Source organism: Dipteris shenzhenensis, chromosome 13 (genome assembly GCF_047967505.1).
Source record: "Dipteris shenzhenensis isolate YYH24624 ecotype China chromosome 13, Dip_SZ_1.0, whole genome shotgun sequence".
Taxonomy (NCBI): domain Eukaryota; kingdom Viridiplantae; phylum Streptophyta; class Polypodiopsida; order Gleicheniales; family Dipteridaceae; genus Dipteris; species Dipteris shenzhenensis.
The window spans coordinates 45868129-45882189 of record NC_141608.1 but is presented as its reverse complement, the minus strand read 5'-3'; the positions used below and the strand labels follow the sequence as shown (position 1 = coordinate 45882189).

At 43.8% G+C, this 14061-nt stretch overlaps 1 protein-coding gene across 2 annotated transcripts in view; it reads right to left on the bottom strand.

The window, feature by feature from the left end:
• Window positions 1–324: 324 nt before the first annotated feature.
• XRCC2 (homolog of X-ray repair cross complementing 2 (XRCC2)) overlaps window positions 325–14061 on the bottom strand; it is a 62487-nt gene continuing 48750 nt past the window's right edge. The window contains exons 8-9 of one of the 2 annotated variants that reach the window (XM_087384001.1): window positions 996–1093; window positions 325–799 (exon numbers count right to left, since the gene is read on the bottom strand). In XM_087384001.1, the coding sequence (XP_087240127.1) occupies window positions 776–799; window positions 996–1093 (122 nt within the window). In that variant the 3' untranslated portion in view covers window positions 325–775. The remainder of the gene's footprint in view (window positions 800–995; window positions 1094–14061) is intronic. The other variant, XM_087384000.1, reaches the window with a different exon arrangement.

Sequence of the window (14061 nt, the reverse complement as noted above, 5' to 3'; positions counted from 1 at the left end):
AATAGAAGTTCAGCCTAAGCAAGGTTCCAGCAAACATTGTTATTTGGGTTCATTTCTGACACTTGCTACCCTGAGGCCTTATAGATTTTGGCCCGAGATAAAGATCTAAAATAGCCCTCAAATCTTTTGGACTATTCCATCATAAATATAGTCATAATGATCAGCAAACAAAGACAAGGAAACGTTAAGTGCTGCCCATGTTGCATGAAACTAAATATTCACAAATACCAGAAAACCTGTATATCAATAGATTATCGTCCACCAAAAACTGCAGGAATATATGTCCAGTTGTACACACAAAATATGATTGTACAAATGTTCAAAATTTCATGATCATCTTACAGTGTGTAGCAATTTTGTAATTGATAATCCTACTGTCACCGTGTATATCATTGCCCTTTTCACTCAAGAGAGTGGTACATATGCAAATGCAAGGACCATTCATGATCAGCAATAGCAACACAAGCTTACAGACTTCACATGAAAAACAGCTCACTGTGAAATTAAAGAAACATCAAGGACAACTACCCCTAAATACAGACTAGGACACTGGCTAGGTACTGTAATGTATGCTTTTTTTAAAAACACTTTATGACATTCTTCCCATGGCATTCTTGGGCTTTATTGTTGTCTGATCTATTATATACGCAGCAAGTAATGAAACCAACAAGATTCGAAAGGAAAGCATGGATCCTGTGATCTATCGAAAAAATTACAACACCCAGATTGGCCTGGATGATAATTTGACCTGTATATTTCAAGTTCTCCTCTCCTATCAATCTTTCAGTTTGAATCCCCTCTGCAACAAGATTCACATCCCATTGTCAGACCGAGATGCAAAAATTGACTCAAGTCTAGAATGCATATGAAAAATCAAAATGGGAACACTCAGCATTTCTGTGCTAGCTCTTATAGCTCCACAAAAGTGTTACTTAATATTAGAAGAGGAAAGGTTTTGTTTTACAGTCATGCTTCAAAGCTCTAGCTATACTCACATCCTCAATAATGAGCTTGTCCACCTGATTTAAAGAAGGATTTTCCCATTCAGCAGTAAAGAAGGGTAATTCCTCTCCACATAATTTGTGGCTTCCTCCTACAGGTTCAAAAAATATGATCAAGGTTGCCTGATACATACTTGTGGATGCGTGAATATATTTTGAAACAAAAATACTGCAAAAGATGGCATACTAGGTCCTCATATACAAAGCACGACAAGAAAAGGAACAGGATTTCTGAATATGTATTATGGAAACATGTTTGGGCATGCTAGTGAACAACTCCATAATACAATGCACATGTGCATGCGGTTGTGCGCACGCGCGCGCACACTTTTTTTTGTGGGTGTGAAATTCACGCACACACACACACACACACAGACACACACACATCATATTATTGTCCATTTGGCTGCACTATCCTCCCTTCTGCTCACATGACATCAAATACAAGTATATATGCATCGTATCGGAGTTTTTCTTGTAGTTGTATGTCACTTGGAAGTGCTAATGTACGTACGTCTCCCATAAATACCCCCCTTTCCGAAAACTGCTCCTCCCACCCCCACCCCCTTCTTTGTCTTGTATGTCACTTAGAGCTAGATTTGAGAAAGCATATCTTGTTTTCTTAACTGCAAGGTGCCTCTTGCTCTCAACATAGTCCATCGAGCATGCCTCAAACCAAAAGTTACAGAATCTTGAGACATGCGACAAAAATATTTAGGCTGCAAAAAAACTGTGATTTCATGGATGGCAACACTATGCTTAGAAAAATGTGTTTCCAGTGGATGGAGCATTTTCAGCTCCTTCGTCTCAGCATCAAGCTTTATGCATATCCTATCATCTATCTCAATGACTGATCGGTGAGGTCTACCCATATTTCTTGTTCCATTAATCTTGAATGTCCAGCATGGCATCTTCCACAAACATCTCCAATACCTCTATATAGAGCGGACTTTCACTTCACAAGGCATTTCTTTGGAACCATGAGACTCAGGGACCGGAGCACCTATGGAAGGATCAGCGTCAGTCCAGATTTGAAGATGTAATGGGTTGCACAGGGGGAGGAGAGCCATATTTTCTGGCATTTCTTCTTCTAGCTCTTCTAAGTGAGGGGTCTTTAACAAACATCATCTGAACTTTTGATCATCCGTATCAATGTCAGATTTTTCCAACAGTTGTATATGCGGGGCATTAGGGCACTCTTAGTGGTAATGCACTTTTTAATTGTAACCATGACAAGTTATTCTGGATTTATCATGTGGTGCTCTTGCACCCTTGGTCTTCAAATCCATCAGCTCCCATCAAAACTCACTGATCACCTTTGCAAGATCTGGAACCAAAGTATCACGTGAGTGGGAGAAAGAAACACATTGTGGGATAGAATAGACAGAGGGGAAAGAGGTTGTGCCATGGTAGGTCCAAACTGTGCTGCGTCAAAATACAGAGGGGAAAGAGGAAGAGGTCTAAATACATAGTCTTCTAAGATCCTATCAAACTTCTTGGTAATAACCCTTGCCTACTCCATAGCGGTGGGTGCCTTCCCTCAACTTTAGCTATCAGTATCTCCATTGGTCATCTCGCTCAGTACATACTGAGCCATTCCAGAGAAAAACCTTCATTGTCACTCTGTGTTCATTAAGGCTCTCCATAAGATAGCTAATCGATCCACATATCAACATGTTATATGTCTTGCTTCAGCCTTACTGCACCACCTGAAGATACACACACGTCTTCTCCTGGCCAAGATGATCCCAAAGAGTTGCCGTCAGCAATGACAAACTTTGCATAATCCTCCTGCTTGCTTCTAGAATTGGACTTTGGCAGTTCCTCCAAGAAAGCAAGTATCATCTTGACCCATTGAACCCTAGCATGGCAGCAGAGCAGCATAGCAGTATCACGGTCTATGACGTATTCCTTTTCTAAGAGCTTATACTTACAGTGGATGGATGAATGGCTCCACTTGTGGAAGGGTATGCCATTTTGACAAGACACTTCCCATGAGGCACAAAACCGTTACCAGAGCTACAACGAAGAGCAACAACTCTTCCAAAGAGGCGTACACTTATGAAGAGGAGAATTAAATTTGTAGCATTGTAGTGTACCTCATTAAAGGTTACACCCTTCACAAGAGGGTACACACCTCTTCATGTACATACCCTTTGGAGCACACGCCTTTTCATGTGTGGCTCTTCACTCTCTATATAAGAGAGGCCTCTTTGTATGGATCATAAGCAATACAGATATTCTTGTTCTCTGCTATCATTATAGTCTTCTCTCAAATCCTTATCTTACTAATGATAATATATTACTATGACTTCTTACAATGGTATCAAAGCAAAACTCACTCTTGTCTGTAGGAAATCCCTGATACCAACTTACGCTAGAAGGTGCTCCATGCGTTTATGCATGGAAGAGATGGAGAGATGCAATGAAATTTTTTTCACCCACTGCCCCCCATGATGCCATAGTGGCCTCACGTCACAAGATGACGTGAATGGGCACGACAGCCTCATGCCCTTCCGTGTGCTTAGACTGTCCCAGACCACGGCATGCATGTTTTCCCCAAACAGATGCCCTTGTCATGAAGATTCCTACCTCTTCGCTCAAGGGGCATACCCATCATGAACGGTCACACATTTCACCAAAGAAGGTACCTTTTTATGAAGGTCACACCCCTTCGTTTTTTATACTTCTCTCATGTGAAGAGACGCATCCCCTTATACCAAAGGTAACATCCCTTTGCTAAAAGACACATCCATTCCAAGAGAGACATCAGTTTGAATGAACCCGCCCTTTCACGTCAAGCACGCGAAAGGTGCTCAGACACACCCCTTCATGTCTATAGGCAACATTTCACAAAGGGACCTACCCCTTCAGTAATAGGTCACACCCCTTTGTGACCAAAAGGGTACCAAGCATCTACCCTATATGAAGGGTCATAATGGCACTCAAGCCTTCACCAAAGGGCACCGACCCTTTACCCAAGGCTAATGCATCCCAAAGACGCATCCTCAGCCTTGGTTCTATCCAGCAACCCTACACAACTCCCCCCCCTAGATTTGCGACCAGTAGCAAAATTCCCCCATCTGCAAATCAGACGCAAACCCTCTTGCGAATCCGTGCCTAGCAGCACCATTTCGCCTGTAAAACAGTGAATCCCCTCCCCTACAAATCCACATACACCAGCAAGCACCACCCCTGCAAATAGACATGCCATCCTGCAATTAGTCATGCCAATCTGTTGTCCTGCACTTACCTTGGCCGTACACATCTGCAAATCTGCCATGCTAATCTGTTGTCCTTGCACCCTTCTCTGGCCGTACATTTCTGCAGCCTGCCATACCACAACAACAGAGGTGTATCTGTTAGATCCTCCTCTTCCAGCCAATTTCAATTTGCATGCAATGGTGGATAATTCCAAAATTTGACCAATTAGCGAGGAAACCCTACCTTTGATTTTCCTTTCCTTATGTGCCAAAATCTGCTCTAGATCTAGGATCTCATCCAGCTCCTCAACCTTTGGTTGCATCTCAAAAGGCATATCCTCTGGCACATCTCCCTTGAAAGGCTTAAGGTAACTCACATGGAAAGCATTGTGAATCCTCCAGTGATCTGGTAGCTTCAATTTGTAAGCTACATCGCTGATCTTTTCTAAAATTTGAAAAGGCCCATCGCGTCTTTTACTCAGCTTGGGGAACAACCGGTCTTTGCACCTCTTCTTTTCAGCCCTGCCTTTTCAAAATGCAAAAGAACCCAATCCCCTTCTTTAAACACTAGTTCACGGTGGTGACGATCAACTGCCTTCTTTTGCTTTGCCTGAGTCCTTTGGAGAGCTTGCTTCAACTTCTGATATGCCACATCCATGCTCTCTACTTACCAGCCTGAAAAAGCTTATCTTTAATATGCAAGATAGACAGGACTTTCCTCCCTCCTTCCACTATTTCAAATGGAGCTTTCCCGGTGGAAGTATGCACAATATTGTTGTGAGCAAACTCCACTAAGGGCATATACTGTTTCCATTGTGTCTTATGCTTTGACACATACCATTTCAGCAAGTCAAGGGCAGTGGAATCAGCCTCTTCAGATTTCCCATCTGTCTGAGAATGAAAAGAAGATGAAAACTTCAATGTACTGCCCATATTCTCAAAGAGCCCTCTCCGAAACAGACTCGTTAAGCACGGATCTCTGCCACTAACGATAGATCTAGGTGTCTTCTGTTGGTCAAACTTGACCTTCGAACAGATGATGCATGTTATGACAAAGGAATCCACATCCCATGTCAAAGTTGGCCAATAGAGAAAGTGCTCCACTGCCTTCACAGTGGCATCAATGCCTCTATGCCATGTATACGGTGGAGCATGACCTTCTATCATAACTTTTGACCTCAACTGCGTTGTGACACAAAGGTGACCATGCATCATAAGAAAGCCATATCTGAGAGTATAATGCTTATGACGCTGATATTAGACAGCTGGTCATAAACCCTTGAGAAATCCTCATCCTGAGCATACTCGTCCTTCATTGCCTCCAACTCATCTGAAAGTCAAATATGGAAAAGAAATTGGCCCAACACATATGCTTCTCAGATAACTTTGTCTGAGTGAGGAAATATCTCAAAGACTGATGATCCGACTGAACTCTGAAATCAGCCCCAAGTAAATAGTGCTTCCATGTAACAAGGCATGAATTACAGCCAGCAATTGCTTCTCATAAATGCTCAGATGTATTTCATCATCCTGCAAAATCCTACTCTCATAGGCCACTACCTGTCCGGCCTGCATAATGACTGCTCTTTCCATATGCATTTGCTTGGACAGCAAAATATTTTTGAAGATCTCGTAGGATTAATACTAGATCCTAAGTAAGCTTTTCCTTCAGCATCTTAGATGCTGCAATTTGATTTTCAGCCCATATAAAAGATGCTCCCTTCTTCTACATCGCATAGAGGGGTGAAGCAATTTCAGCAAAGTGGCATATGAACCGCCTAAAGTATGAGCATAAGCCCAAAAAAGCTTTGTACTTCATGTAAGCTTTTCAATTGTGGCCAAGTGCAGATTGCTTCAATCTTAGCGGGGTCCATGGACACTCCATCCTTGGAGACAATGTGTCCCAGAAAGTGAATCTCGGACATAAAGAATTCACTCTTCTTTGCATTTATGATCAGCCTATGATTGCTAAGTTTTGCAAATACTATTGCCAGATGCTTCTTATGCTCTATCTCATCTTTTGAGTACACTATCATATCATCAAAGAAAGTGCCCACAAAAGATCTGTGCTCCCAGAAGATTTTGTCCATCATCTGGTTAAAGGTGGCAAGAGCATTCGTAAGCCCAAATGGGCTGAAGGTAGCTGATCCCTCTAATCTATCCAATATATCATCTATTCAGGGAATCTATTTTTGCTGGTTATCTTAATCATTGCACGATAGTCAATGCATATTCTCCATGAAACATCATTTTTTTGCACTAACAACATTGGTGAACAGTAAGGGGATCAACTGAGCTGAATCAGCCCCTTCACTAAAAGATCCCTTAATTGGCTCGTGATCTCTTCCTGCTAGGCTGCGCTCACCCTATATGGTGGCCTGTTTGGTGGACTACTTCCTGGCACTATATCAATCCCATGATCTTCACGCCTCTCAAATGGATGTTCCCTTGGCAATGAGTCAGAAAAACACTCTCCAAACTGATTAAGAAAATTTGTCCGCTCTTTATCAAGCTTAGAGATTACAAATTGTGGATCTTCAGACTTAGTATCCTTTGCAAAAACTAAATACGCAGAAATATGATGTTTCATTACTGATCATATAGCTGAAGCAGATACAATAGGGACTGACTATCCCTTAAGTTTGACATCACGTACAGGTGTCTTCCCCCTATGCTCCAGAGTAATTTTTTGATTATATGTATCCACTAAAGCATGAACACTGTCACACAAGGGCATACCCAGCAAAACATCACAGCCTTCAAGAAGCATAATATTAAATTCATTGTTGTCCACAAAGCTCTGAATGTGCAAGTGGAGATTTCCAATGATAAGTGTGACTAGAGTGCTAAACACAGAACAAGCCCGGCCCGCCTCGCTCATAGACTCGACCTCCTTTGCACGAATTTCCAATGATAAGTGTGACTGGAGTGCTAAACCCAGAACAAGCCCGGCCCGCCTCGCTCATAGACTCGATCTCCTTTGCACGAATTCCAAGTTTGCCTGCCAACTCCGGAGAGAGAGTTTGCACGAGCCCCTGTGCCAAAGAAGATTAATGACACCTAATCTCTCACTTTTCCCTCGATGAAATCTGATCTCTTACTTTGCCCCATGCCTTGTATAACTCCGTAGCATCCCCATTGGGCTGCGTACTAATCACATCAGGCATCAATCCTGCATAAGGTTTAGGCTTCTTGCCTTTCTGCTCATCCCTGTTATGCATTTTTCCTTTAAGCTTGCACTTTGGGCATTCCCATGGCACGTGCCCCTCTTCCTTGCATTGAAAGCATTTATTAGCCTCCATCAAAGCTTTCCTTTCCTCAGGTGACAGCCAAATTAGAGCATGGCCTATCACGCTTCTTCCCTTTATTGAATGGAGCCTTGAAAGCATATCCTGGCTTCCCTGCTTTGTTAGAGCTATCGACTTTACTGCTCTTGTACCCACTGGTCTTTCCAAGCGACAATGCATCAGCTATGGTAGCATTTCCAATTAGCTGAGACATGTTGGTTACCATTGTCTTTGTGCAGTAATCTCTGATTTCCTTGGGCAGCCCACATCAAACTTTTTCAATTTGCCCTGACAAAGGCACATGCCGATAAGAGCTAACCGGCAATAGGGCTTCCCAAAACTTCTTATTATACTCTTCCAAGTTATGACAGTTAGCTACATCCAACTTGTGCCATGCTGTCATAACATCCACCTCAAATGTAGTGGCCAGCCAAGTAGCAAATAATACTTGTTTGAACTGAACCCAACTGCCCAGGGATAGTTTTTAGGTCAAAGTTTTTGCCTGGAAGTTGCAAGAGGCAGAGCCCTCTACAGCTATTGCCATGCGATAGCTTCACTACAGCAATTTTTGATGGATTTTTGCCCCCAAAAGAAGCATGGTATGTGCCCGAGCAGCGTTTGGACCAATGTTTCACCAAAAATTTGCATGAGGCTGAGCCCTGGGAAGCTATCAATAGCTTCCTTGGGCAGTTTTTGGACAAAAAAATTGACAAAAAACAAGCAAACAATAGACCCCCGCCAAGCTATCACCCGACAATAGCTTGCTAGGGCCTTATTCTAGATGTGATTGCATGAGAGGGGCGATGATTTTGATGAGAGAGAGAGAGAGAGAGAGAGAGAGAGAGAGAGAGAGAGAGAGCCAACGATCTCCATGGATGAAAACCTCACTCCACTATATGAGGAGAGGCGCTTTCTGTTGCAGCAGCGGGATCAGGCCGACAAGGAGGGGAAGTGGGCAGTAGTACGAGATGGACGACTGCTTACAGGCCCCCGTCGGACACCCACCTCTCCTCCCGCATAGGGAGGCGGGGTCTATGAGACTCAAACATCCGAGACCCTATCATGTACCATCTGGAACTGTAATGGTACCTTATAGTCAGAACCAAGGAACTTCTCGAAATCCTATACAGGTCACGACATAGTCTTTTATACAGAGACACGTCGGAGTCTAGAGCGCCCACTACCAATAGTCAGCGGGTATACATGGGAGTTTGCCTACAGAGATGAGACGAGGGATACAGGAGGGGTTCGAGGGTCAAGAGGAGTCATAGTCCTTTACAGATCCACGCTTTTGGGGGCCATCTCAGTGGAGCAGAGAGATACACATTCCAAATCGGTGCTTTGTTCTATAGCAACAAATTGGTCCACCATTGTAAACCATTTCCCTTTAGAAAGGTGGCTTCCTAATGCATTTTAAAGACTCAGTGAAGTGTCCTCCTGAGAAGGCTGCATCAAACTCTTGCACAAAAAGGCCTTCAACCTACCTTGAGCCCCATTGAAGGTCTCAAAACTTCAATGGGTATACATGGGAATCCGCCTACAGAGATGAGACGAGGGATACAAGAGGGGTTCGAGGGTCAGGAGGAGTCGCAGTTCTTTACAGATCCACACTTTTGGGGGCCATCTCAGTGGAGCAGAGAGATACACATTCCACGTCGGTGCTTTGTTCTGTAGCAACAAATTGGTCCACCACTGTAAACCATTTCCCTTTAGAAAGGTGGTTGCCTTATGCATTTTAAAGGACTCAATGAAGTGTCCTCCTAAGAGGCTGCATCAAACTCTTGCACAAAAGCTAAGGCCTTCAACCTACCCAATGGGTCTCAAAACTTCACTACTGCCCCACCTTCCTTGTAATCCTTTACTTTACCTTTGGGTGTCTGATTGTCATAAAAAGGTGACTGCAAAACTAGAGGATGCATAGCATTACCTCCAGCCTGTCCTGCACTGCCACTACCCATTGGAGGGTTTGCCAAACCAGTACCTAGCATTCCAAACATACCCCGTGGGAGCTCCAAAATTCCAATGCAGTCCACGTTGCATTCCTGGCTGCATGCCAATATTCCCATACATTATGTTACACATTCCAGGCTGCATACCCACAGACATATTCCCTTGCATACCCTACATACCAGACTGAGAACCCATTGGATAATATCCAAGCATTCCAGGAATATCTACAGCTTGACAAGCCATAGCTTGGAACATCAAATGTAAATTAGGTGTTTAATTAGGACCCAATCAATAGCCCAAATTTATTTCTAAGGGTCCTTTTCCCCTTCTTTGGACCAATCCCCAAAGTTACCCCCAAGGCACCAATCCCTAGAAGGAACTTTTCATACCCACATCCTATGACCTTGCCCACTCAGTTTTCCAGAATTCTGCCCACATGCAAGTTCAAACTCATGCCCTCATGACAGTTTTAGTGCTGGAATCTTTGGTTTCCCAAAACCGTATTATTTAGCTCTGTGAAGCCACTTAAAGTACATAGTAGAACAGCATATGTGCTAATGTTAAAAAAAAAGTTTATACAATCAGAGAAAATCGACAACCTTTCATATAACATAATTATTGGATTGGCTTTTGTTCATGAAGGGAGGTCCTACTTGTACTCAATCACTCGACTGTTAAACTACTCCTTGAAGTTACTTCTAGCCTCTATCCTTAAGCTGTAATCGAGAAGCTTATTTTCAATTGGCATAGCGACAGATCACACTTGATTGCAAGATCTGCTCCCACAGAGTTGAAGAGTTTCAAAGGATGAACATGGCTCCTTTTGACAGTGCTTGCATCCTACATTTCCACCAAAAATTCTAGAATTTCAGAATTCATTATTATTCCCCGAAGATGTTGTCGAGGAGGCACCTTTGAACTACAAATCCCTCAAATTGTGCCCGGTTCTTAGATCAACTCCCACAAATTTGAACATGTTGTCTGAATACATGACTTTTTGCACCACAATTTCAACCTTGGCTCCAATTTATAAATTATAAACATAAGCCACAGCCATACTTCAAAGGGATCATGGCATTGTGGCTTAAGGGTGGGGCTCCCAGCTGCCACTTGTCAGTCTTGTATTGCCACATGTCACTAATGAAATGACATTTGTTAGTTTAATACACTACCACGTGTCATGAGGATGGAGAGACTATGGGAAAGGAGATGAACAGTGAGGGAGGAGGTGTAACATGCTATAAGAGGAGGTCAAGAGGCATTATAGAGGATGGAAAGATTGAGTGGAGTGTGGGGGTGTGAATGCCATGGGAGAAGCACCAAGAGGGGCTAGAGTGGAGAGCAATTGAAAGGAAGGGGATCGGGTGACTGAGAGGGGCAGCCAGAGCTACACCAAGGTGGATTATGGAGAGCACCTGAGAGGGGGATGGGGGTAAAAGGAAGGGGAGGGGGAAGATGAGGCTCTCTTCTGTTGCTACTGCTACCCTCCCCCTCGTCTCTCTCCCCCTTACTTCAGCTCCCCCCCCCCCCCTACTGCCCCTCCTCTCTCCCGCCTCCTTCCTCCCTCTCGCTTCCTCCGCTCCCTTCGCCTAAGCTCCTTGGGCACCCAACGACCTCCCCTCCCACTTGATGAAGCCATTCCTGGCTGTGGCTGTTCATAGCAGCAAGAGCAGGTCCTTGCCCCCCATCCCCTCCCCGCCCTTGGCGCGGTCTTTGGAGCGGCCAAAGCAGATGCGGCTGCTGGCAAGCAGCCCGTGCTGCTCCCAAGAAGCCCATGGCTGCTCTTAGGCAATAGCATGGCGCCTCAGTCCCCTTTGGGCTAGGGGTGGGTAGGTGCAGCACTTTGCTGCCCGAGGCCATCTCAAGCATTCGTGTGGAGGGCCTATTTCGATAGGTAGCCCTCACAGGTCGGTGCTTTTCTATTCGAGTTCTCTTTGTGGGCGCTTCCCACTACAAAGCGCTTGCTTTTCTTTGGCAGTTGCTCAGAGGATCCAAGTTTTTTTGGTGTGCTCTTTGGTGGCACTTCGGCCGTTAAGGACTTGCCCTAGCTAGCTTTACCTTTCAAGCCGGCAGGTTTTTTTGCATTTGGAGAGTTCTTGACAGGGTTTCGGAGGACCTTATCCTCACTAGAAGCCTTCCTTTTTGCTGGCCTGTTTCATCAGCCTTCAGGGGGCCTTTCCTCTTTCAGCCTCCTTTTTCCTTTTCCTCCTCTTCTCATAGAGCAGCAGTCGTGTATTGTCTTCTAGAAACCGAATCTTGGTGGTGACCATTGGTCCGACCAGAGGGGCTCACATGGCAGCACCCTCGACTTTAACCTTGCGTATATTTTCAGATTGTCTCTTATAATGCAAGATTTTAAAAAGGTCCTTAGACGAACAACCCCTTATCCAAGAAGGCCATTTGCCTGGCCCTAGCTCCAACTTTTCAAATTTTCTGTGGTTATTACACTGTAAGAAATGCCTAGCCTAATATAGACATGCACTCTCATTCCGAGATAAATCACACATGTCTGTCAAACTCTGAAAAAGGTGTTTTTGGCCTTAACAATAGCCTCCGTAAGTCACGCATGCAATTCTTCTCATTACTCACAAATTACATACTGCATACGAGTGGTAACGACAATCCATGCATAATCGACATCAATGAAGATCTGTGCCCAAAGAGGTGCAATGGCATCACATACCATGTCCTTGTATGCATCATGCTGCAGATAATTGTTATTCACTATCAGAACCCTTTTAAATAGAGAACTAAATCTTAGACCAGCAGGTTTACTTTAGCCTTTGCCTATTCCAGAGGTTAAGTGGACCCATATCTCAATGGATTTCATACTTGGTCTGCCTTTTACAGCTAAGGGCTGGAATAGATTTTTGTTAATGTGGATAGGCTTACTAAGGCAAGACATTTTTCCCCACTAGGACACAATATTCAGCCTCTATGGTTGCTTCACAATTCATGGAGAATGTGTTTGAGCTACATGGAATGCCACAGGAGATAGTAAGTGACCGAGACGCCAAGTTCATGGGCCTGTTTTGGCAAGAGCTATTCAAGGCAATGGGTACCGGTCTCACTCCGAGTACAGCTGAGCACCCCCAAACTGATGGCCAGTGTGAGACGGTCAATAGGTGGTTGGAGGAGTACCTTAGGCATTTTTGTTTCAATACCCAGACCACATGGGACAACTGGTTGCATTTGGCGGAGTTCCGCTACAATAACTCCAAGCACACCTCTATAGGGCTGAGCCCATTTGAGGCCATGTATGGTTATAAAGTTCATGTTCGCTCTACTGTTTTTGATGGAGCTATGTCTAACCAGCAAGCACTTGTTGACTTGGCACATATGACAGCCTTACTTCAGCAATGTACGAATCACATGGTGAAAGCTCAAGCACGTTTGAAAGCACATGCAGATGTCATCGTAGAGAGCTTTCATTTGAAGGAGGAGATTACATTTTCCTCAGGCTCCATAAATCTAGGTATGCTTCATTGAAAGGGAACACCAATAGTACGTTGGCCCACATGTATTATGGACCTTATAAGATGTTGCAGAAAATCGGGAATGTGGCCTATAGGTTGGAGCTATATCCCCATCATCAAGGATTCATGATGTGTTCCATGTCTATCTTTTGAAGACGTATTTGGCGCCTACAGATCACGTTTCAGAAGAGCTTCCTCCCATGGATGAAGGTCATATACAATATATACCAGAGAGGATTATTGGCTTTCGAGATCATATTCTTAAAATAAGTCATACGTTGAGTATTATATCAAGTGGCGAGGTCTACCTGATGATGAATCATCTTGGCAGCCATCTTCAATTGTAGACCAATATCCCCATTTGCTCAGTTGATGCCTCGGACAGATATGGCCATTGTTCAACTGTATGATGTTGGAACTTCATCTATTCTACCTACTGCGCTCACATCATTGTTGTTGCAGTTCAACCTGCACTAGTTGGGACTATTGATAGCTACAGCAGAGAAAAATAATTGGATTCACAGTTACATGCATCTTATGGCCAGATATGAGCTTTATTTATTCATTCCATTGTTGTAACTCCCTGTTACAGCACCATTGCAAATGCAAATTTGAGGACAAATTTGCTTTGGGCAGGGTAAACTGTAACAAAGGCTGATTGCTTAATTTGGTCTAATCAGCCTTTAATTGGCTTTGTGCATAGTATTAATTTTAGCAGAATGGTCTCCTGCTGCCACATGGCACCTTAGGACAGCCATCCCATAAGCAAAGTGGTAATTGATCTGTGCAGGCCTCTACCTATAAAAGGGTCCTATTGTACCTTGTACTCATATCTTTGAATGACATTTAATAACAGCCACTACAGCTTAGCCCTATTTGCTCTATGCTGAACTAGGAACCTTCCTCCTAGACTGTTGTGTAGCCCATCACAAGCCTATGGATACCTTCATGGTTTCCAGGTATTCTCTTGGTGTTGCACACTTGGATTCTGGTGATACTTGCTGTTCTGTCCTAGCTGCTCTCTCTTAAGCTAGTCTAGTTAGTGGATCAGGGTTAAATTTGCAGGCCTATTAGCTGCCCTGCTACAGCTAATGTCACAATTGCATCGTTATATAAGATTTTGCCACCTCCTCCTTCGGTTTCT